Below are 26662 nucleotides of genomic sequence, written 5' to 3'. Positions count from 1 at the left end.
TTGAGTTTGACACATATGGACTAAATAGAACTTGAAAAGATATATTTTTTCAAATGTGATCGCGCAATTCAGATAGAGTTGACGCACTACAGCCTGCATGCCTCAATGAGTCATCCTCCCCTCGCTCTTACTTTTTTACCGTTCATCTAATGAATACACTGAGTATGGCTTTACCAAAACAATCATTGATGGCGAATAAAGTATCCATTATTGGAGTATGTAGATCGGAATATATATATACATATATATATACCAGCGTCGCAGTGGAGAAGTAGTGTGTTTAAAAAGCTGGAAAAAGAAAAGGGAACATTTTAAAAATAACGTAACATGACTGTCAATATACAGTATTTGTTTGTGAGTGTTACTGAGTGTTGCTGTCATCAAGGATTTGATTATCATTATTTCTTTCAATCAGGTTCGTATTTGTAGGATGTGTTGTGTTCAAGTTACATTCCGTGTTTGTCAATCGTTGTAAAGATGACAGGTTTCTTTCATCGATTCGTTTCTTACTGCATCAATAAACAGCTCGTCTTCTTCTTTATCTGAGACCCGACACACTGCATGCACGGGTTTTTTTTAACACTGTCTTCCTTTAGCGGGACATTGACTTTTCCACCGTGTGCTTTGTTTCCGCAGTAGCTGGATTTATGAATATGCTTATCAGGCGCTTCATATTTTTTGCTGCCTTTTCAATTGTGTAATTCGGTTTTTGTTCAGCGCTCTTTGGAACTGTTGCTTTTATCTGTGCACTCGTCCAGTTCACGTGAGCCGCTCGGTGTACATGCATCGAAGGTTCCCAGCAGTGCTGGTGCCATCTCGTGCTATGTCCATGGCTGTATTTAATGTTACCTTAGTCCTGGCACTTAAAACTTTCTCTCACAGTTTCGCTGAGTTTGTGTCAAACACCACCCTGACCATCTCATCTTCCTCTCCATAAGCACAGTCCTTCACCCGTGAATATTTACCCGTGGCAGTTTGCTATTGGATTGCCGCTGACGGACGTCCTTATATGGGCAGGCACTAAATTACAAACGCCAGCGCAGCCTGTCTATGAACTTAATTTAAAGTGTAGGTTTACATCGTGCTTTGTTTCCGAAGTAGCAGAACTCATGAATATGGTTGTATATGTCACTCGCTAGCTTCTTATTGTTTCGCTGCCTTCTCAATTATATAATGCATGTTTTCTAAAGCGCTTTTTTGAGGTCTTCCTGGTTTTCTATGTACTGCGTGATTACGTGGGAGGCGTGATGATGTCACACGAAACTCCGCCCCCATGGCGTTCAAGCTCATCTCCATTACAGTAAATGGAGAAAAACAGCTTCCAGTTATGACCATTACGCGTAGAATTTCGATATAAAACCTGCCCAACTTTTGTAAGGAAGCTGTAAGGAATGAACCTGCCAAATTTCAGCCTTCCACCCACACGGGAAGTTGGAGAATTAGTGATGAGTCAGTGAGTGAGTGAGTGAGTGAGTGAGGGCTTTGCCTTTTATTAGTATAGATTACTTAGAACTAGTGTAAAAATTATAAATAATTGTTTTCATTGGACCCATTGGTTATTGTAATTTATTGGGAGGTGTTTAATGTGGATCCCACCAGTGAAATTTCATCCTATGTCATAGGTAACATGCCAGTTAAATGGTGGGAGGGCTACATTTGTGGGGGAAGACTATGCGGTATGGGCTGAACACACTACACATATTCTCGAAGAATGGCAGTGTTCTGACAATGTGAAGAAACAGAGACTAGTGGAATGCCTTAAAGGGCCCGCAGCAGATATTGTGAGGTTTGTGAAGGTTGAAAATCCTTCAGCTACTTCTTGTGACTACCTGAAGGCTCTAGATACAGCATTTGGTCCTACAGAGAATGCATCTGATCTGATGGTGAAGTTCAGAAATACCTTCCAAGAAAAAGGGGAAAAGCTCTCTGTGTATATAATCAAGCTAGATAAGCTACTACACAGTGTTCTGGAAAGGGGGACTGAAGTCTTCTGAATTGAATCGCCTTCGTATTGAGCAAATAATTCGAGGGGCTCTTCCAGATGACATGGTGGCACTTAGGTTGAGAATGATGCACAAGTTTTGTGAAGCACCTCCTTTCACTCAACTTCTAAAAGAAGTGAGAGAAGAAGAGAACATGATTCATAATAGAAGTACTGTTCAGGCCAGTGTAACTGTGTCCTCCGTGGCCTCTGACAAAACAGATTCAGCTGACTGTGAGGTTGAGCTGCTAAAGAAGGAAATTAGGGGACTGAGAAGTGAAATGGCTCGTCTACTGTCTGCTGCTGTTGCTCCAGTGACATCAGACACTCCCAAGATGCATAGCTTAGCTGCCACTACAGGGAGAAGTGCTCTAAGCAAAGCAGGCGGTGGAGAAAACATTTTCTGCTATAAATGTGGAGAGGATGGCCACTTTAAACGGGACTGTGCAAATGAGGAAAACTTGAGAAAAGTGAATCAACGACTCATTAAAATGAGAAGGGTGATGGGAAACTACCCCGGGGCTCAGTAGGGAGACGGGCTGAAGCTCCTCAAAAGACACGTTCCACCCAGTGCAATGAACTAAACAAAAAGACAGCTGTGCTCCCATCAGGGCTAGTTGGGCCTAGCGCTATCCTTCCTATACAGATAGAGGGGATTTATGCTAAAGCTTTACTTGATAGTGGGTCTCAAGTTACTCTTCTCTATCGATCCTTTTATGAGAGGTACCTTAAGCATCTACCTTTAATGGAAATTGGAAATTTGGAGATATGGGGTTTAAGTTCTCAGCAATACCCTTATGATGGATGTTTGTCTTTGAGGCTCGAGTTTCCAGGATCTGTAACTGGAGTAACTGAGGCCATTGATGCACTGGTGCTTTTGTGTCTGGATCCAGTAATGAAGGGTGAAGCATCCATTCTAGTAGGAACAAATACATCCGTGGTGAAAAAACTGATTGAGGCATGCAAGCAAAAGGTTGGGAAAGATTTCTTGAACACTTTAGTGGTTCATCCCGTCATGAAAGACGCATTTGAAAGGGTCATGAGGATAACAGCTGACCAGACTGATGATTTAAGCCAAGGTACAGTGTGGTTTTCACACCCAAAGCCTGTCATATTGTCTCCTGGTGAGACGGCAAGAGTTAGGGGGATTCCAAAATATTTAGGAAAATTTTCTAATAAAACTTTGCTAGTGGATCATCCTGAAGAGCCACGGTTTTTCTGAGGCATTATTGGTGAGGCCAGAAGTGCAGAACACTCCAGCTGAACACTCAAGAAGGATCACAGTCACTGTTCGGAATATGTCCGATCAGGCTGTTATTTTGAAGAGGGGTATGCCAATTGCTCACATCTTCCCAGTAGAGGTTGTGCCACATGTTTCCTCCCCTGCCGAGATGACTGCTGAGAATCAGTTGACTTTGGACTCCTTTGATTTTAGTGATTCTTCTCTGCCCGGAGATTGGAAGAAAAGACTAGCTCAAAAGCTGCTGGAGAGGAATGATGTTTTCTCCTGTCATGAATTTGATATGGGCTGTGCTAAGAGTTCTCAACACGAAATCAGGCTAACTGAAGATAAACCTTTCCGAGAGAGGTCTTGCCGGCTTGCACCTGCTGACATTGAAGATGTAAGACAGCATTTGGGAAAACTGAAGGATGCTGGTATTATTACTGAGTCCAGGACTCCTTATGCATCACCTATAGTAGAAGTGCGTAAAAAGAATGGACAAATACGGATGTGTGTAGACTACAGAACCCTAAATCGACGTACAATTCCAGATCAGTACACGTCCCTAGAATTGAAGACGCTCTTGCCTGCCTTAGTGGAAGCAAATGGTTTAGTGTGTTGGATCTTAGAAGCGGATACTATCAAATTCCTCTCTGTGAAAAAGACAAAGAAAAGACAGCTTTCATTTGCCCAGTTGGGTTCTTCCAGTTTGAAAGGATGCCTCAGGGTATAACGGGAGCTCCAGCCTCTTTTCAGCGAGTTATGGAGAGAACAGTTGGGGACATGAATTTATTGGAGGTGTTGGTGTATCTGGATGACCTCATTGTGTTTGGATGAACATTGGAAGAACATGAAGAGCGCCTCCTTAAGGTTTTGGATCGCCTGAAAAGTGAAGGACTAAAATTATCACTTGATAAATGCAAGTTCTGCCAAACATCTGTCAGCTATGTTGGACACATTGTCTCTCAAAATGGAATCTCAACTGATCCCTCCAAGATAGAAGCAGTGATTTCATGGCCCAGACCCCAGACTATATCAGAACTGCGCTCCTTCTTTGGTTTTTGTGGTTACTACAGGAGATTTGTCAAAGACTTTTCCCAAGTTTCTTACCCACTGAACCAATTACTGCAAGGCTGCTTGCCTAAGAAGAAGGCAGCAGAAAAACATAAGGAGAAAGAGCCAGGAAGGGTCTACTTTAAGCCTACTGAGCCATTTGGAGATAGATGGGATGAGAGATGTGAAGTAGCTTTTGAAATTCTAAAAGCTCAACTTACTCAGGCACCTGTATTGGCTTTTGCGGATCCTCAACTACCTTATGTGTTGCACATTGATGCAAGCTGTGAGGGATTAGGAGGTGTCCTATATCAAGACCAGGGGCAGGGTTTGCGGCCAGTGGCTTTCATTAGTAGAAGCCTAACACCCACTGAGAGGAATTACCCAGTACACAAATTAGAATTTTTGGCATTAAAATGGGCTGTGGTAGAAAAGCTCCATGACTATCTGTACGGGGCCAAGTTTGAGGTACAAACTGACAACAATCCTCTTACTTACCTACTGACATCTGCCAAATTGGATGCTGCAGGACATCGATGGTTGGCAGCTCTATCAGCCTATGATTTCAGCCTCAAATACCGACCTGGCAAGCAAAACACAGATGCGGATGCTTTGTCTCGGCGTGCCCATGAGAGCTCAGTGGAGGATGAGGACTGGATAAGCATTTCTTCTAATGGAGTGAGAGGCCTGTGTCAGCTGTTGGAGGTTAATAAGCTTAACTGTCCTTCATTCAACAGAGTTGTTAACTGTTTAGGATGCTCCGTTAAGGCAGTACCTGCAGCATACTGCAACTTAGCTACATTAAGCACTGCATCACTGCCCTAACTGAACCTATCTGATTTGTCAGCCTCACAGCAGGAAGACCCTTGCTTGGGTGATCTGTGGAACGCATTTAGAAAGGGAGATATTCACATGGTGAATAAGAGAAAACACAGATATATCGCTTTACTTTTGAAGGAATGGGGAAGGTTGAAGATGGAAGATGGAGTGATGTACCGCTACACTCAGCCACCCAACAAACCAAAGTGTAAACAATTACTTTTGCCACAGAAATTTCACCAGATTGTTCTACGATCATTACATGATGATTCTGGACATTTGGGTTTTGAGAAGACCTATGGATTTGTTAGGAATCGGTTCTATTGGCCCCATATGAAGACTGATGTGGAGCAGTACTGTCAGACTTGTGCTCGGTGTATACAGAGAAAAACTTTGCCAAAGAGAGTTGCACCTTTGGGTCATTTGAGCAGCAGTGCACCAATGGACTTAGTGTGCATGGATTTCCTCTCCATTGAACCAGATTCCAGTAACACTTGCAATGTTCTAGGCATTACATACCATTACACAAGATATGCACAAGCTTTTCCCACCAAGGATCAGAAGGCGTCCACTGTGGCTAAAGTACTGTGGGAAAAGTACTTTATTCACTATGGTCTACCCAAGCGTGTACAAGCCGATCAAGGAAGAGATTTTGAGAGTCAGCTAATTCATGAGTTGTTGGATCTATTAGGTGTGAAAAAAACGAGAACCACTCCATATCATCCTCAGGGTGACCCTCAACCAGAGAGGTTTAACCGGACTCTGCTTGACATGTTGGGCACTCTGGACCCAAAACAAAAATGTAGATGGAGTCGTCATATTGGGCACCTTGTACATGTCTATAATTGCAGCGCAATGAAGCAACTGGATACTCCCTTATTTTTGATGTTTGGGAGGGAAGCCCGACTGCCTGTTGATTTGAGTTTCAGTGTTTCAAGTGACAGTTCGTCAGTAAAGTCATATCAGAAGTATGTCAGGAATATGAAAAATGAACTGAGGGTAGCATATGAGTTGGCCGAAGCTGCTGCTGGGAAAAAGAATGATGGAAATAAAAAGAGACATGACCAAAGAATCCACTACTCTCATCTTGCTCCCGGTGATAGAGTACTGATTCGGAATCTTGGATTGCAAGGGAAGCACAAATTGGCTGATCGATGGAGTCCCAAGCCATATATTGTTGAAAGCCAAATGCCCAATTTACCTGTTTTTCGAGTGAAGCCAGAAGATGGTGAGGGACTTGTAAAAATATTTCACCGAAATCATCTGCTTCCAGTGGAACAGAATCTGAGATTACTGCCTGAGGTTGACAGTAATGCTAACTCCCAGAAAAGAACTTTGAGAGAGAACAAGGGCAGAGAGAGAACCCAATGTTTGAACCAGGAGATGAGTGATGTGCAAAATGTCCAAGATAAAGAAGTTGTCGATTTGCCAGGTTCTGGAAAAGATTCGGACAGTGAAGATGATGAGGATGGAGAATGGATTTATGCACCTTCCAGAGGTGCTAGTGGTCATGATTTCCCGGAACCTTCCTGTATGGGTTTAGACCCTGTTGGATCAGAGCATGTAGGGAATGCTAGAGAGCAAGTCACGGATGAGGAGCCTGGGAGCTTCAACATAAGAAGTCCCGCTGTAGAATTCTGTGATGATTGTGGAGATACAGTAAGGTCTCTGGAATTTTCCCAAGGAGCTCAAAATAGTGCCCCAGAGATCTTTGATTCTTCTGTGGGAAATGAAGGGGCAGTACAAATTGCTAATGAAGAGGTTGGAACATACAGAAGATCTCAGATAATCAGGAAAGTTCCAAACCGTTTAGAATATGATTTCCTTGGAGAGCCAAACATAGATACTAAGTGTCCAGTGCGATATTGTTCTACACGGTATATTTGGATAGGTGCACCTAAATACAGATGATAGTTTCATCATTTAGTAGGGCTAACTGTAAAATAGTTTTTAGTTTGTTTAACCTGTGAAATTTTCTATAATGTTGCTTATAGTATATTTGGTTTTAAGTGTTATCCAATGTGACTAATGTATTTCCCTTCGTTATGAGGACACAACAAATTGTTTTGGTGGGGGGAGAGTGTAGCACCCTGCTAGTTGGGTATAATAGTAAACTCAGAAGTGTTTACTTGACGCTAAGTGCGCGCGCTATTTTCGGTGCCACGTTCGAGCGGGAAGGGAACTCGCGCTGCAAGCAGGTTCACGTCTGACCTGTGAAAAAAAAAACAAAAAAAAAACGCGGCTGCACAGTTGCGCGCTCTCCCTTTTTTAAGCGATACAGAGCTCGGTGATAAAGATTTTTTGGAGGACCGCCACAGCTGCATTCCGAGAGGCACAGCTGGAACGCAATACGTCTAACATGATTTATCCCAGAAGGAGAAAATGCAAATAAGCAGTGTCAGAAATATCACAGGAGGCAACAACTAATCAGGGAACGCAAATAAATCGCGCATCAAGACGAAGCTGCTGGCGTCATCCCAGACTGAGCTGTGAGATTCCTGTGTTTAACCAAGGAGGAAAGTGAGAAGTGTGGGGAAAAAGTTCTGGAAGGACACCGTGAGTACACGTGAAGTTATGTCCTGCATATGAGCTCCAACTAAGCGCGCCAACGATTTTATATATATATATATATTATTTTTGATTTCTAGGTGTGAACCTTACTAGTGCTGAAACTCAGACAAATTTAAGTTGAACTGTGATAATATCCCATAAGCGGTGTGTTTATATAAATGTGTTTTATGTTTTTGTTTGTTTGTTTGTTGTTTTCTATCCATGATTGTGTGAAGTGCTTACATGGTGGTTGCATTCAAATAATTAATAAAAAAAAGGAGTGAGTGTTTATAAATCATTACTTTGAACTAGTGTAAAAATTATAAATAATTGTTTTCATTGGACCCATTGGTTATTGTAATTTATTGGGAGGTGTTTAATGTGGATCCCACCAGTGAAATTTCATCCTATGTCATAGGTAACGTGCCAGTTAAAATTAACCTGTTCTTAATGAATTTTTAAAAGAAGGCAATTGCTTAACAATTTACCTGCAAGACTAATAACCACACTGCATGCCTCACTAAAATATCCTGAAAGTAATTTGCTGAGCTGTAGCTGGTACAATAATGCTCTGAATCAGAAGATGTCTTGGGCTGCCATCTAAATAAAAAAGTAATTTATAAAATGCATTAATGGGCTATTTGTAAGTAGGATAATAAAAACCTTAGGAAAGGCTTATCCCAATGAGAAAACCCCTGCATATCACTGATATTGCCAAATTGCACATTGGGGCTTGTTCTGCAGATGACAAAACAACTATGACTAATGAATTTCTAGTGTTGTTAGCCATTCATGGGAATGCAGGGACCTACATTTTATGATACATTCATTTTTTATTAAGTAAAAAAGTATTAGTTATGTCAAAGGAGGCTCTTTCATGACTACAGCAAATTGGATTTTATTTTGCACTGTCAGTTTACATTAAGCAATATGTGAATAAACTTCCGGAAAACCATTAAGCTGCCTTACACTACTTTGTAAGGCAGGTAGTGTGACCTCTATATCATTTGGGTGACTGTGGGATGTGATTGTGTATTCAAGTTCTTTGCAGCTTAGAAGCCTCACATGGATTGTGGGTGCCTTGGGCTGACTGGACTGGGGCTTGAACCCTAATCACCCTGGTTCTGATAACATTCATTGACTAAACAATCAAATGCTGAATTAAATTTGTGTAAGACTGATTTAACAGAATTCTCTTTTGATAACATTCAACTATACAAGTTTTTGTATATTGCTTGCAGTTTTCTTTTACTTTAATTTCTGAAGGTATTTTATTAGATACTAAACTGTTTGAACTACTTTATTACTTTAGTGAACCTTTGGCAGAGAGGTGTTGGTACCTCCACTTATTTCAAAAAACAAAACATATTAATCATATGTTTTTCACTTCCTTATTAGACAATAATGTGGATGTACTTGAATGCTTTCTGCACTTATCTCTGTTTAAAGATTTTTATTTTCCTTCTGCTTTTGTGTAAAACATCCTCAATAGCCAAACCAAAACTAAGTGCAGAGCCTGGTATTTGACATTTTTCAGAGAATTTATCTTTTTTGGTAATTTTGTAAAGTAATTGCTTCAGGCCTGTATAAGTTTATAAAGGGGGGAATGCCTGACAATGACATTATTATTTTTAATACAAAAAAGAAAATTTAACACTTATCTGGTTTGTTTATTAAAGAATTTTTACACATCTTTTTATGACAATTCTCTATGAAGTTACACACAATAAATTAATACAAGTTACAGTCCAGGCTTTATGTACTATAACAAAGAAAAAAATAAAAATAAAAAATAAAAATTTCTTACCTAACAGCTGTTGATATATGGTCAGCTTTCATGCTTGATTCTAAAGAATCAAATGTCACAGTACAAAGCACCTGGCAAAAAGAGAGAAATACAAATGAAATACAACCAAACAAAATTACCAAATGATAAAACAAAAAGGAAATTTACTTTTAATACAGAAAATTTACAGAGTACAAAAACCATGGTAATAATCATTTAGAATCTTGACCCATGAGGAGCACTTCTACTACTCAATTTGTAATCAAGCATAAAGCTCATCAGTAGATATGAGGATAAAGATGTGAGGGGGAGTATGGAAGAATAATTTAAGAGTAACACAGCATTCATCTTTAAGAAAAAGCATAAAGGGTTAATAAATGTCAGAAACGAGATAAAGGTCAAGTGAACAACAAAATGTACACTGAAATATAACAATTGGTTTAGGAAAAATGCTGAGATGGTCAAGTAAATAAAGAATGTACCAGAAGAAAGGCTGATGTAATATACAAAATGTACTGAAGGATGACTATGGGATCGTTTATACTTCATGCTCAGAACACATACACGCACGCATCATGGCTGCCATGTGTTCCCAGCACTCATTTAATGTGTCCTCTGAGTAGGTCCTCAGAAATTAACACGACATGTGCGCGAGTTGCAGTACCAGCAAAAGGTCAGGAAGCATAGTGTGATAAAAGTTGGGATATGACAGAAAGCCGCTCGGAGGATTCTACAGAATCAATTTGCCTGCTTCAATGTTTGATGAATACTTCGATGTGGTGAAGAAAAATGCGGACATACAAATACATTTGTGGTGCTTTTATATTCAAGCATCACATATTCCACCTCGGTATGACACGATTTATTTTAAAGGTCTTACATACCATCATCTGTGCAATCTTTTTTTTTTGCACCTTCATAACAGCAACAGAATGTACAACACTGTATTTGAGCCACAGAGAAAAAAATTAAGGACACAGTGAAAAGGTGCATTTTGTGATTAAAGTAAAATTTTTGGCTTTAATCTCAAAATGTCCACTTTAACCTTGTAGTTTAGTTTAGCATTGAAGGAGACCGTCATAAACGTCATCTTAAAACTGATGCAGTTGTTAATCACTATGTGCTTCTGGGGCTTCCACCTGAACTGACAGCAACAATCACCACACAGAACACATTAAACTTATGATATTCCAGCTCTCTGCACATTTAGAATCCTTAGATTTATACTTGATACTAGCAGAATACCCGCGCTTCGCAGCGGAGAAGTAGTGTGTTAAAGAAGGTACGAAAAAGAAAAGGAAAAATTTTAAAAATAACGTAACATGATTGTTAATGTAATTGTTTTGTCATTGATATGAGTGTTGCTGTCATATCTATCTATTTATATATATCTGTATGTATATATACAGTATAGTATATATATATATATATATATAGCAAAATACCCCGCTTGGCAGCGGAGAAGTAATGTGTTAAAGAAGGAAAGAGAAAGAAAAGGAAACATTTTGAAAATAACGTAACATGATTGTCAATGTAATTGTTTTGTCACTGTTATGAGTGTCGCTGTGATATATATATATATAGCAAAATAGCCGGCTTACAGCGATGTCATGTGTTAAAGAAGTTATGAAAAAGAAAAGGAAACATTTTAAAAATAATGTAACATGATTGTCAAAGTAATTGTTTTGTGTATTTGGTGGCAGCATCACAAAGTTATTTTCATCTAGCTGCATCAGAAAATGTACCATGACGTCTGACACGCCTCCTTTTTACTGTTTTCTCACAGCTTGGATTGCTGCTGTCATATATATATACACACACAAACACATATATATATATATACATACATACCTATCTACATCATATATACACACACATACATACACACACACAAATTATATATATGTGTATATGTATGTGTGTGTGTGTGTGTGTGTGTGTGTATATATATATATACATACATACATACATATATATACACATACATATACTTGTGTGTATGTTTGTATGTGTCTATATGTGTGTGTATAGCTTTGGTCACTGAGTGCAAGGGAAAAATAATAAAATATAGTCTATAAGTTATTAAACAGTAAAACATTAACGTTTTAAGAAGTACAGGTACATTGAGCTGCGGTGGGTTGGCACCCTGCCCAGGATTGGTTCCTGCCTTGTGCCCTGTGTTGGCTGGGATTGGCTCCAGCAGACCCCCATGACCCTGTATTCGGATTCAGCGGGTTAGAAAATGGATGGATGGAGGTACATTGAGCACTACTGGAGTGGTTGCGGGTAAACTACATTTTAAAGACTGTGTAACACAACAGGTAAGTAACTAAGAGCAGCTAAAATATATATGGATCATCTCTCGGTAGTAGATCCCTTTTGAAAGCGCTACACGACGGCTGTGGTATAGAAATTACATTTTCTATGTGAACGTTCAAATTTGTGCCTCTGGTAATGTGCCTTACCGGCAATTAAAGAAAATTAGTTTTGTGTCCTCTGCAGTGTTAAGAGAGAAAGGCTTTGGTTTGGGATAAAAGGAAAAAAGGTGTAAAGAAAGGAAAGTTGCCTTTTTCTTTTATATAGTATAGAGAGATGTGTTCGCTGACGTTATGATCGCCTTTTGGGGACAGTCGCGGTGGGTCTTGTGTAGACTGGTGAGATGTCCCGCCATTAATCGGCTGTGATGGCACTGTCAGTCCTTCACTCCTGTGCGTATCTTCATAATCCGAGCTGAGGACCTCATAATCGTATACATGCAAAAGAAAGTGTGAATCGCCTTAATATTATTTTGCCGTGGTGTATAAAAGGGGTCCGTGTTTGCACTTGTCTGGGCTATAGCGCGGGGAGGAAGAAAAAATTAAAAGTGCTCACTTTGACTTAAGGCAGAAGCGCAGTCAGCGTCTCAAAGGCGGCACAGCTATGCGCAGCTGGCTGCTCGACTTTTGCTGGGCAGGAGACCCCTTTTGTACACACGCTCATGATATCAAAAGTCTCAGCGCTCTTTGGAGGTAATTCATATATTATATATATAGCAAAATACCTATATCGCAGCGGAGAAGTAGTGTGTTAAAGAAGTAATGAAAAAGAAAAGGAAACCTTTTAATAATAACGTAACATGATTGACATTGTCATGAGTGTTGCTGTCATATATATTCCTGCCTAAATAAGTCACCTTCGCTTTGCTCTTACTTTGTTACCGTTCATTTAATCATGGCTAGTGGCGGAAAAATTATAAAATGGAAGGAGGATGGCTTTACCAAAACAATTATTGATGGCGAATCGATTATTCATAAAGCTTGAATTGGTGATCTGTTTTTCTGTGTTAACCTCATATTTTTCATACTTCTTCTCAAACTAAGGTGGTGCGAGGGTAAAATGAATCGGGATGCTGATCAATGTAATCGTGTACCAGGAAATCATGCATTGACAAAAGCTCCCTTTGCTTGTAATGCAAAGTGTGATTAAATGCATTATTTTTTACGCTTATGGAGCACATGCATCGAAGCTTCTCAGCTGTGCTTGTGCTAAGAAAAGGAAAGATTTTAAAAATAACGCAACACGATTGTCAATGTAACCTTTTTTAAGTAGTGCCTGGAGGATTCAGTGTGAAGAAACTCTAGAGACAGAGTGTGTATTAACTTGTGGATTTTTCTGTGAGTATTTGGTGGCAGTGTGACGAAGTTGCTTTGGAAGACGGCGTTAGCCGCTAAGCTCAGCTCAGAGCAAAATGAGGTAAATGGGAGGGGAGATGATGACGTGACTCCCCCACCCGCCTTAACTGTCAATCCCCCACAAACACAGTCTCTCGGAATTTGCATAAACACACCCCTTCACCTGCAATTTTAACTTAGTTACAAAGTGATCAAAGCTCTTGTTTATATCCTGCGTCCTCTCATTAAACTTGTATCCCGCATTCCCTGTGGGCATGTGAAACGCCAGCGGTAGCCTGTCTATGAACTTAATTTAAAGTTTAGGTTTACACCTTGCTTTCTTTCCGAGGTAGCAACACTCATGAATATGGTAGTATATGTCACTCGCTCGCTTCTTATTGTTTCGCTGCCTTCTCAATTATATAATGCATGTTTTCTTAAGCGCTTTTTGGAGGTCTTCCTGGTTTTCTACGCACTGCGTTGACAGTCAGTTCACGTGATTACGTGGAGGCGTGATGATGTCACACGAAACTCCGCCCCCCACGTCATTGCAGCTCAACTCCATTACAGTTAATGGAGAAAAATACCTTCCAGTTATGACCATTAGGCGTAGAATTTCGAAATGAAACCTGCCCAACTTTTGTAAGTAAGCTGTAAGGAATGAGCCTGCCAAATTTCAGCCTTCTACCTACACGGGAAGTTGGAGAATTAGTGATGAGTCAGTGAGTGAGTGAGTGAGGGCTTTGCCTTTTATTAGTATAGATTACTTTCATGATCAAATGCATTAAAGTAGGTATGTTAAATTTTACAGATAAATCATTAATTTCATTTAAATAATGAATACTGTTAATAAATGCACACATCGGGGGGTGACACGGTGGCATAGTGGTAGCGCCGCTGTCTCACAGGGAGTCAAGTCGCTGGTGTTCCCTGACTGGAGTTTGTATGTTTTCCTGCTGGGTTTCCACAGTGTGCTCCGGTTTCCTTCCAAATATATGCAGATTTGGGGATTTGGTGCCGCTAAAATAATGCGAGTGTATATGAGTGCTTGTATTCACCTTGCGATGAGCTGATGCCCTTTCCAGGGATTGCTTCTGCCTTGTGCCCAATGCTAGCTGGAATGGGCACATACCTGGATTGACGGATTTAATCATTAAACATCCTTTTCAGAGATATTACAGCAAGGTGTCATTGGAATTTAATGAATGTTTCAGGCAATTCACAACACAGCAAAGCCAAACCTGTTCTCACCGTGATGATATCTCGCACTGCCACCTGGTGGAATCTTCCAAATTTATGTAAAGTATGCATGCAAGTACAAACAGTACAACGCTTTCAAGAGCCATTAAAAGTTTGTGGCTGGACACTGTACACTTAAATGAAAATATAGCAATTTAAAGTTTGTTGTATTATGTCATCAATCCATATATGTTTATAAGCAGTTGTTTTGGCACTTCTTAAAAGAGCATTTTTATAGTATCCGTGTGAATTAAATCAAAACAGCCCACTTAGAGCTTTCAAATACTTAATATTTTGAAATTCACTCTGTAAGTGAGGATTTCAATCAGCCGTCAATAAATATATTATCTTGGCAGTGCCCATTAGAATGCAAGAACCAACAATTTTGTCTCTTTCAAGCCAGCCCTTTCTGGAGTGTGTTCCATATCAGCACAAACTCTTGTATTCATCTGCCTTGCGTATATTGGGAAAATTTAGAATTATTCTTCAATCTACTTTTGTCTTTAGAATGTGATGGAGAAAAAACATCTTGAGTTTCAACAAGAAATCTATATAATTTGTGAATATGTACTTATCAAGCATTCACATGCACATCTGTGCAGGTCAATCGACTAATTCATTTCCGCTCTGGGGTTGGTAATCAGCACATCTGCATCCCTAGCAGTTTAAAGTAAGCTGGAGCAGGAAACAGGGACAGAAAAAAAGTAAAAAGACAGATTAAAACCAAAGTAAGAAACATGAAGAGAGCAGGATCATGACTGCCAGTCCTGATGGAGAATAGAGAGAGGCAGGCAGTCAGGAATGTGGTACTGAGATGAGTGTGTGGTCGATGCTTGAGTAACAGGAGTCGCTCCTGTTAAGCACCCCAAAGAGCAGAAGTAAACAGGTCCTCTAACTTGGCTCTCCCTTACCACCAGCCTGGAGAAGTTCACCCCGGATACCACAGATCCCTGCAGCCTTTCCCCACCTCAGCTGGTTCATCACCTGTGCAATCTCAGTGAGATTGGGTGGTTCACAGCTTCAAGAACCGTGGACCCAGAGATAACCAGTGTCATAGCCGGAGAATCAGCTTTGAACAACTGCTGAAAGTAGCCAGCCCAGAAGGTCACAACTGCAGTGTCATCCATAAGGACCGTTCCATCAGCCGCCCTGACTGCGAGTCTCTAAGGAACAGATTCAGATGTGTGTAATGCTTCGATTCCTCTGTAAGTAGGACGTGGGTCGCTAGACCACAGATGGTGTGTCACTTGCTCACAGATTCCTCTAACAAACATCTCTTTATCTGCCCTCAGAGCCCTCACAGCTGTCCTTCTTAGTTCCCGGTACAGACCAGAGTTGCCATTGAGCTGTGTGCTGTGACTCCTCTCGATGATATCCAGGGTGCACTGCGAGATGAAACACCTCTTTCTAGAAACACCGGTAACACCAACACAACCCTCAGCAACCTTCAGGGTCTTTTTTTTTTTTTGAAGTTTTATTAATTTTATTGCAATCCATACAAATCAATCAATTTTTACAAAAAGTAAAATTGAGTTAAGAACAAATCGATCCCAACCCCGGAGAGAGTGAGCAAGGCAAACGGCGTGAAATTTAAGGCTTGTAAACATACCTAAATTAATAAAATTGATAAGCCAATTGAGATGAATGCAGAAGACAAAGAAATACGGAAATAATTGCTTCCTCTGTGCTTTAAGAGCTTATTTAAAAATATTACTGATTAGATCTTGTCATGTTTTGAAAAAGTCTGTACGGATCCTCTGAGTATTTGATTTTTTCCAAGTTCAAACAGTATAACACATCAGTTTCCCACTGTCTTAAAAGAGGAGAGTTTGGGTTCTTCCAGTTTAGCAGAATAAGTCTCTGTGCCAAAAGTGTAGTGGATGCAATCACAATTTGTTTGTCTTTCTCCACTTTAAACCCATCTGGAAGAACCCCAAATACAGCTGTTAATGGGTTAGGAGGGATTGTGAGACCAAAGCTGTCTGAAAGGTAATAAAAAATTTTGGTCCAGAATAATGTCAATTAGGTGCAGGCCCAGAACATGTGACCAGTGAGGCTGGGACTTGGTTGCAGCGTTCACAGGTTGGATCATGCCCTGGAAACATTTTGGAAAGTTTTAGACGAGACAGATGTGCTCAATATATAATTCCGAGTTGTATAATTGTATGCTTTGCGTAGATGGAGCTCGAGTGAATTCTCTGCATTGCTACTTTCCACTCTTTTTCTGATATATTAATTGAGAGATCTTTTTCCCAGTGTCCTCCTGGATCTTTGAAAGGGAGGGACTGTAAAATGATTTTATATATTGCAGAGATGGTGTCTGAGTCCTTGAGATTGAGCAATATTTTTTCCAGCATGGATGAGGGTGCAAGATAAGGAAATTCGGGAAGGTTCTGTTTAACAAAGTTCCTGATTTGAAGATAGTGAAAGAAATGTGTAGCTGGAATATTAAATTTGGAATGTAATTGTTCATAGGATGCAAAGACGCTGTCTATATAAAGATCTCTAAACAAGTTAATTCCAAATTTTTTCCAGATATTAAAAACTGCATATGTTCGCGAAGGTTGAAAGAGGTGGTTCTCTTGCAGAGGTGCCACAGATAGATGCTTCTAAGTCTTAAAATGCTTTCTATATTGGTAACATATTCTAAGTGAGTGAAGCACAAATGGGTTATTAGTATACTGCCGATAACTTGTGTTTATTAGAGCACAGAGCAGGAAATATAAAGAAGTACTGCAGGATTTTACTTCCATTTTGCGGAACAAACCTGTGTATGTTTTATTTGTGTCCAGGTTTTTATCGCTTGTATATTTGCTGCCCAGTAATAAAATTGGAAGTTAGGTAGAGCCATGCCACCTTCTGCCTTTTGTCTTTGTAGGGTCACTCTTTGGATGCGTGGATGTTTTTTGAGTTCTAAATAAATAAGGTTATTGTTGAATCTGATTGCTTAAAGAATGATTTATTAATGTATTGGAATGTTTTGAAATAAAAAAAGGAGCTTAGGAAGAATATTCATCTTAACAGTGTTAATTCTTCCAGCTAGTGTAAGATGAAGGGTTGACCATCTATGCAAGTCTTGCTTAATTTTTTCCATGCAAACGGCGAAATTTTGTTGATAAAGAGCTTTATGTTTACTTGTGATGTTTACCCCTAGAATTTTCTGGGTCTGATATATACAGTACCATATCATCTGCATATAATGAAATTTTCTGTTCCAGTTCTTCTCTGATAATCCCCTTTATCTGATCAGTATTTCGACACTGTATTGCCAGTGGTTCAATGGCAATTGCAAACAGTAGTGGTGACAAGGGGCATCCTTGTCTAGTACCACGTTCTAGTTTAAAGTAGTCCGAACAAATGTCGTTGATACAAACTGAAGCTTCTGGATTAGTATACAGTAATTTGATCCATGCACAAATGTTCGGGCCAAACCCAAATTTCTCCAATGTAGTAAAAAGGTATTTCCATTCAATTATGTAAAATGCTTTTTCTGCATCCAATGATAATAATATTTCTGGCGTGTTTCATTTAGTTGTGAGTATATTACATTAAACAGGCGTCGAAGATTTAAAGATAAGTGTCAGCCCCTGATATCACAAGATCAAACTGGATTTATTACCGAGGGGAGCACTTTCTCCATCCTTCTAGCTATGATTTTAGAGAGTGAAATTGGTCTGTATGATGCACATTGTAATAAGTTCTTATTGTGTTTTGAAAAAACGGTGATTAGTGCTTGGCGAAAAGTTTGAGGAAGAGTTTGGTTGTCTCTGGCTTCTGTAAATGTTGCTAATAGGAGGGGAGCTAGCTGAGCGGAGAATTTCTTATAAAATTCTGCAGGGTAGCCATCAGGGCCTGCTGCTTTCCCGCCTTGAAGTGACTTTATAGCATCTAGTAATTCTGATAACGCCAGAGGTTTATCAAGTTCCTTCGCACTAAAAGTGTGTATTTGTAATATTTGTAATGTATCCAGAAATGCATTAGATTGTGTATTGTCTTCTTTAAACTCAGTAGTATATAGGGATTTATAGTAGTCTCTGAAAGTGTGCATTATATTTTTGTGGTCGATGATTTTATCTCCGTTCGCGTTAGTGATTACTGAGATTGCGTTGCTCACTTTGTGCTTGTGAATTTGTTGAGTTAAAAGCTTATCAGCTTTCTCTCCATGTTCATAGTAATGATGTCTGGATTTATAAATTAGTTGTTCAGTTTCTTTAGTTGTCAAGAGGTTTGGTTCTGAATACAGAGCCTGCCTTTTCCTATGTAGAGTCTCACTTGGTAGTCTGGCATGTTCTTCATCTATTCTAGTAATTTCGCTTTTCATCTCTACTACTTTCTTGATTTCTAATTTATTTCTGTGTGAAAGATATGAGATAATCTGTCCTCTTAAGAAGGCCTTAAGAGTTTCCCAGAGTATTCCTGCAGAAATCTCTGAGGATGTATATGTCTCTAGGAAGAAACTGATTTGTTTGGATATGAATTCTGTACAAGTCTCGCCTGCTAATAGAAGCGGGTTGAGATGCCATCTGCGAGGTGAGTGTGTGGGGCTTAGTAACTTTAGCTCCAAGATCAGAGGTGCATGGTCAGAAATAACAATAGCATCATATTTGCAAGATTTAATCATAAGCAAGAAGTTATTATCTATAAGGAAATAATCAATCTTTGAGTAGTAATGATGTACTGGTGAGTAGAAAGAGTATATTCTTGAGTTTGGGTTTAAAAACCTCCAGGGGTCTGATAAGTTGTGATCAGTTATAAACTTTGTAATTATCTTTGTGGTGTTAGATGCCGTTCCCCCTGTGGAAGAAGTCCTATCTAAGAGTGGATTTAAAACACAATTATAGTCCCCAGCCATTATAATTTTATGAGTGTTCAGATTGGGAATGGATGCAAATAAATTTTGTATAAATTCCTTATCATCAACATTAGGCACATAAACATTTATCAAAATCATTTTACAATTAGATAAGTTTACCATGACCATTACAAATCTCCCTTCAGGATCCAATACTACATCTGATGCTACAAATAAGACTGTTCTATATATGAGAACTAGCAGAATACCTGCGCTTCGCAGCGGAGAAGTAGTGTGTTAAAGAAGGTACGAAAAAGAAAAGGAAAAATTTTAAAAATAACGTAACATGATTGTTAATGTAATTGTTTTGTCATTGATATGAGTGTTGTTCTCATATCTATATATATATATATATATATATATATATATATATATATATATATATCTATATATATATATATATATCTATATCTATATATATATATATATATATATATATATATATATATCTATATATATATATATATATATACGCTTGGCAGCGGAGAAGTAGTGTGTTAAAGAAGTTATGAAAAAGAAAAGGAAACATTTTAAAAATAATGTAACATGATTGTCAAAGTAATTGTTTTGTGTATTTGGCAGCGTCACAAAGTTATTTTCGTCTAGCTGCATCAGAAAATGTACCACGACGTCTGCCACGCCTCCTTTTTACTGTTTTCTCACAGCTTGGATTGCTGCTGTCATATATATATATCTATAATAATAAAAGGCAAAGCCCTCACTCACTCACTCACTCACTCACTCACTCACTCACTCACTCACTCATCACTAATTCTCCAACTTCCCGTGTAGGTAGAAGGCTGAAATTTGGCAGGCTTATTCCTTACAGCTTACTTACAAAAGTTAAGTATGTTTCATTTCGAAATTCTACACGTAACTGTCATAACGGTCGATAATGGTCGACAACGTCCGCCATGTTGAACTTTATTATTTATGGCCCCATCTTCACGAAATTTGGTAGGCGGCTTCCCTGCGCTAACCAAAACCGATGTAAGTCCTTATTTCGGTGGTATGACGCCATTGTCGGCCGCCATATTGAATTTTCCAAACGTCACTAATTCTCCAACTTCCCGTGTAGGTAGAAGGCTGAAATTTGGCAGGCCCATTCCTTACAGGTTACTTACAAAAGTTAAGCAGGTTTCATTTTGAAATTCTACGCGTAACGGTCATAACGGTCAACAACATCCGCCATATTGAACTTTCTTATTCATGGCCCCATCTTCATGAAATTTGGTAGGTGGCTTCCCTGCACTAACCAAAACCGATGTACTGTACTTATTTCGGTGGTATGACGCCATTGTCGGCCGCCATATTGAATTTTCCAAACGTCACTAATTCTCCAACCTCCCGTGTAGGTGGAAGGCTGAAATTTGGCAGGCCCATTCCTTACAGCTTACTTAAAAAAGTTAAGCAGGTTTCATTTCGAAATTCTATGCGTAACGGTCATAATGGTCAACAACGTCCACCATATTGAACTTTCTTATTCATGGCACCATCTTCACGAAATTTGGTATTCGGCTTCCCTGCGCTAACCGAAACCATTGTACATACTTATTTCGGTGGTATGACACCACTGTCAGCCACCATATTGAACTTTCCAATGTCACTAATTCTCCAACTTCCCGTGTAGGTAGAAGGCTGAAATTTGGTACTTATTTCGGTGGTATGATGCCACTGTTGGCCGCCATATTGAACTTTCCAACGTCACTAATTCTCCAACTTCCCGTGTAGGTAGAAGGCTGAAATTTGGCAGGCTCATTCCTTACAGCTTACTTACAACAATTAAGCAGGTTTCATTTTGAAATTCTACGCGTAACGGTCATAACGGCCAACAACGTCCGCCATGTTGAACTTTCTTATATACGGCCCCATCTTCACGAAATTTGGTAGGTGGCTTCCCTGAGCTAACTGAAACCAATGTACGTACTTATTTCGGTGGTATGACGCCACTGTCAGCCGCCATATTGAATTTTCCAACATCACTAATTCTCCAACTTCCCATATATGTAGAAGGCTGAAATTTGGCAGGCTCATTCCTTACAGCTTATTTACAAAAGTTAAGCAGGTTTCATTTCAAAATTCTACGTGTAATGGTCATAACGGTCAACAACGTCCGCCATGTTGAACTTTCTTATTTATGGCCCCATCTTCTCGAAATTTGGTAGGCGGCTTTCCTGCACTAACCAAAACAAATGTGTGTACTTATTTCGGTGGTATGATGCCACTGTCGGCCGCCATATTGAACTTTTCAACAGTCTTTGTTACGTATGGGCCCATCATCAAGAAATTTGGTACACGGGTTCCCAACTCTAACTGAATCCTACTTGCGTACATATATACGTCCATAGCCTGCAGCTCAGTCACCATGTGAGGCGGCGTTGGGTCCCCCATCCCAACGCCTCCCACGTTGTTGGCTGGCTGCCTGCCTATATAAGACCATCCGTCATTCCGGTCTCTGCATTCCCTTCCTTGCTTTGCCACGGGATTCACGTCTCCCTACTGATAACTATAGCCTTTTTGTTTAATCCACGGCTTCTCCGCTGTTTTATTGTTTGTTTATTACGATTATAGTTATTGTGTAGGTATTTTACACTTACTTTACATTGCTCAGGTACCCATTTCCTTTATCATTCCAACCCCCATTACCATGTCTATCGAGATGATCACTATCGATCAAAGAACTATCACTTACTGAGTGGTTTCCATGCCCGTAGATACCACCTACCTTTTCCATTCTTTTTGTTACATAGTGCATGGCCATATCAGGCTCAATCTTAATATCTGGAGAAACATTGTGTCTTATGTATTGAATGACTGGGACAGGTTCAAGGTGTGGACTGATGATGGTACAGGAGATAATTAGACTACACATGAGCTTTATAAGAGTGAAATGCTTAAGGCCTTCACCTATGGTTCTGCATGTGAGTTGATGGCTGCCACTGAATTGTTCGATTGTCGCTTTCAAGTGTACCGAAAAGGCCAAATATTTTACACTTTTCGACAACCGCCAATGCCTCTTAAACATCTTAGACTGACAGGTGACGATTTCAGTAGTGGACACATTGATGTTTATGAATGTTTAAACTTTCAAAAGCTGGATGTGAAGTTATCGATGAAACCGGTTGTGTGCTTACAACGCTTGACAGATGCCAAATGTCACTTCAACACAAGTCCTACAAATACTGTCGTAATTGAAACAAACCATGAAACTCAAACCGATTATGACAGCAGCAATCCAAGCTGTGAGATTTGAGACAAGATTACTGTTGACATGGCCAACTGTAAGTTACATGCTCAAGAGTAAGCTCAGCGCACAGCTTGGTCATGTTACAACCAGAGGGCCTAACTGACAACATGGTATACAAAGAGATCCTTAACAAATAATTATTGGCATATTTTCCCACAGTTTAAAAAGGTTTAATTTTCTTCTTAATAAAAATTTTAATGCACTACTTCGCCGCTGCGAAGCGCGGGTATTTTGCTAGTAAATATATATATATATATATACACACACACACACACATACATACATATATATATATATACACATATATATACACATACATATCTTCATATCTACATATCTATATACATATCTACATATACACATTGTCACAAGAACGAGACATGGACAGATAAAGAGTTGGGGCAGCCACCCGTATATTGTGGTATCCTGGCTGCAAAGTCGTTTTCTTATAGAAATACAGAGCACTGAAGTGCATACAACCGAGTCCAAAACAAGACTGAGGAAACAAAGGAAAAGGGGCAGGTTTTAAAGGGGAGACAGGAAGTGAGTTCAGATGGATCTGGCACGTGGTCTTCCACCATTGGCTCAGAGTCGGAGGTGACATCAGAGGGACTGGAGCTGGTGTGGCCGACTTCCATTGGCTCAGTCCCGGAAGTGATGTCAGGAGATCCAGGTGAAATCCCCCGGGGATGGTCTACAGGCAAGGGAGAAAAAGAGTCAGTGCACTCTGCCACACCCCGGCATGCCTCCGAACTGCCTTCACTCAAGCCCTTTAGCTGCCTCCCATGCGCACGTGTGTGACAACATATATATATATATATATATATACATACCTATCTACATCATATATACACACACACAAATTATATATATGTGTGTATGTATGTATGTATGTATGTACGTACGTATGTATGTGTGTGTATATGTATATATATATATATATATATATATATATATATATGTATATATATATATATATATATATATATATATATATATATACATATATATACACATACATATACTTGTGTGTATAGCTTTTATATATGTGTGTGTATAGCTTTGGTCACTGAGTGCAAGTGAGAAATAATAAAATATAGTCTATAAGTTATTAAACAGTAAAACATTAACGCTTTTAAGAAGTACAGGTACATTGAGCACTACTGGAGTGGTTTCGGGTAAACTACATTTTAAAGACTGTGTAACACAACAGGTAAGTAACTAACAGCTAAAATGTATATGGATCATCTCTCGGTAGTAGATCCCTTTTGAAAGGCGCTACACGATGGCTGTGGTATAGAAATTACATTTTCTATGTGAACGTTCAAATTTGTGCCTCTGGTAATGTGCCTTACCGGCATTTAAAGAAAATTAGTTTTGTGTCCTCTGCAGTGTTAAGCGAAAGGCTTTGGTTTGGGATCAAAGGAAAAAAGGTGTAAAGAAAGGAAAGTTGCCTTTTTCTTTTATATAGTATAGAGAGATGTGTTCGCTGACGTTATGATCGGCTTTTGGGGACAGTCGCGGTGGGTCTTGTGTAGACTGGTGAGACGTCCCCGCCATTAATCGGCTGTGATGGCACTGTCAGTCCTCTACTCGTGTGCATGTCTTCCTAATCCGGGGTGAGGACCTCATAATCGTATATGTGCAAAAGAAAGTGTGAATCGCCTTAATATTATTTTGCCATGGTGTAGAAAAGGGGTCCCGTGTTTGCACTTGTCTGGGCTATAGCGCAGGGGGAGGATGAAAAAAATTAAAAGTGCTCACTTTGACTTAAGGCAGAAGCACAGTCAGCGTCTCAAAGGCCGGCACAGCTATGCAGCGCTGGCTGCTCGACTTTTGCTGGGCAGGAGACCACAGTTTTTGCAGACTCGTTCATGATATCAAAAGTCTCAGCGATCTTTGGAGGTCATTCATATATTATATGAGATATATATATATATATATTAGATATGATATATATATATATATATATATATATATATATATATATATATATATATATATATATATATATATATCAAAATACCCGCCACCAGCGAGAAGTAGTGTGTTAAAGAAGTAATGAAAAAGAAATGGAAACATTTTAATAATAACGTACAATGATTGACATTGTCATGAGTGTTGCTGTCATATATATGCCTGCCTAAATAAGTCACCCTCGCTTTGCTCTTACTTTTTTACCGTTCATTTAATCATGGCTAGTGGCGGAAAAATTATAAAATGGAAGGAGGATGGCTTTACCAAAACAATTATTGATGGCTTAATCGATTATTTATAAAGCTTGAATTGGTGATCTGTTTTTCTGTGTTAACCTCATATTTTTCATACTTCTTCTCAAACTAAGGTGCTGCGAGGGTAAAATGAATCGGGATGCGCTGATCAATGCAATCTGCTTGTAATGCAAAGTGTGATTAAATGCATTATTTTTTAATGCGTTATGGAGCACATGCATCGAAGCTTCTCAGTTGTGCTTGTGCTAAGAAAAGGAAAGTTTTTAAAAATAACGTAATACGATTGTCAATGTGACCTTTTGTAAGTAGTGCGTGGAGGATTCAGTGTGTAGAAACTCTAGAGACAGCGTGTGTATTAACTTGTGGATTTTTCTGTGAGTATTTGGTGGCAGTCTGATGAAGTTGCTTCGGAAGACAGCGTTAGCCGCGGAGCTCAGCTCAGAGCGAAATTAGATGAATGGGAGGGATATGATGACGTGACTCCCCACCCGCCTTAACTGTCAATCCCCACAAACACAGTCTCTCGAATTTGCATAAGCACACCCTTCACCTACAATTTTAACTTAGTTACAAAGTGATCAAAACTCTCGTTTATATCCTGTGTCCTCTCATTAAACTTGTATCCTGCATTACCTGTGGGCATGTGAAACGCCAGCGGTAGCCTGTCTATGAACTTAATTTAAAGTTTAGGTTTACACCTTGCTTTCTTTCCGAGGTAGCATCACTCATGAATATGGTAGTATATGTCACTCGCTCGCTTCTTATTGTTTCGCTGCCTTCTCAATTATATAATGCATGTTTTCTTAAGCGCTTTTTGGAGGTCTTCCTGGTTTTCTACGCACTGCGTTGACAGTCAGTTCACGTGATTACGTGGGAGGCGTGATGATGTCACACGAAACTCCCCCCCGTCATTCCAGCTCAACTCCATTACAGTTAATGGAGAAAAATACCTTCCAGTTATGACCATTAGGTGTAGAATTTCGAAATGAAACCTGTCCAACTTTTGTAAGTAAGCTGTAAGGAATGAGCCTGCCAAATTTCAGCCTTCTACCTACACGGGAAGTTGGAGAATTAGTGATGAGTGAGTGAGTGAGTGAGTGAGTGAGGGCTTTGCCTTTTATTAGTATAGATTCCCACACCTCTAGTTTTCTTTGTAAAACTAGAATGGAACATTTGGCCAGTCCAGTCTTTTTGCAGCCGGAATTGATTCTTGCTTAGTAAATGGGTCTCCTGTAAAAATACTATTTTAGCGTTTAGACCTGTTACGTGAGAGAGTACTTTCTTTCTCTTTAATTCGTGATTCAGGCCTTTAACATTCCAGCTCACGAAGTTAACTGTCCCATCATGGAGACATTGATTCTGAGTTTTTGATGTCATTTTATAGTCTTAACTGGAAGTGAGACAGCTTTGGCCTTATTTTCCTATTTCCCCAAGAAGTTATTGCCATGCAGCCTATTATTACGTTGGTAGTTATAATTATAAAGATTAAAATGATAGATTAGGTATAGATTAAGCCTGCTCTCTTTCTCTCCCCCCCCTTTATGCCTCACCACGTGAGGCTAGAACCCACTTCACACAGTCCCGGTCCTCTGACATACCCAGAGACACAGCACGTCCAAAGCAAAACATGCCCCCACGCAGCGGCGTTTTAGGGTTAAAAAAATAGAGATATCTATTACCAATATAGTCTAAAAAACTGTGCACTTAGAATATATATAATCTTCAGCAATCTTAGTGTATTAAGATAATACACCCTGATAATAAACCGTGTTAGAAAGTGGTCCAGAATAAGCATAGTAAGTCTTAATGCAATAATAGCAATAACAATTAACCAAGGATATGATGTTGAACAGTCTCGTTTAGGGTAGAGAGAAAATAATTAGATAATAAAATAAAAAAAAAAAAAAAAAAGAAAAAGGTAATTAAGCACAATAAAACATAAACAGATAGCGTCCGAGTAATAATGAGAATATATAATGATATACAAATAGATCAGACAGTAGATTATTAATCCTTGCCATATCATTAACGG

General features: G+C 39.3%; 1 protein-coding gene across 1 annotated transcript in view; it reads right to left on the bottom strand.

Annotated features, from left to right (window-relative positions):
- LOC120516496 (polyribonucleotide nucleotidyltransferase 1, mitochondrial) overlaps window positions 1-26662 on the bottom strand; it is a 128117-nt gene that overhangs the window by 32666 nt on the left and 68789 nt on the right. Inside the window, exon 14 of the mRNA XM_039738200.1 lies at window positions 9433-9503. Coding sequence (XP_039594134.1) covers window positions 9433-9503 — 71 coding nt within the window. The remainder of the gene's footprint in view (window positions 1-9432; window positions 9504-26662) is intronic.

This window comes from Polypterus senegalus, chromosome 16, assembly GCF_016835505.1.
Source record: "Polypterus senegalus isolate Bchr_013 chromosome 16, ASM1683550v1, whole genome shotgun sequence".
Taxonomy (NCBI): domain Eukaryota; kingdom Metazoa; phylum Chordata; class Cladistia; order Polypteriformes; family Polypteridae; genus Polypterus; species Polypterus senegalus.
Note: the sequence above shows the minus strand (reverse complement) of the source record. Positions and strands in the feature narration are given on the sequence as shown.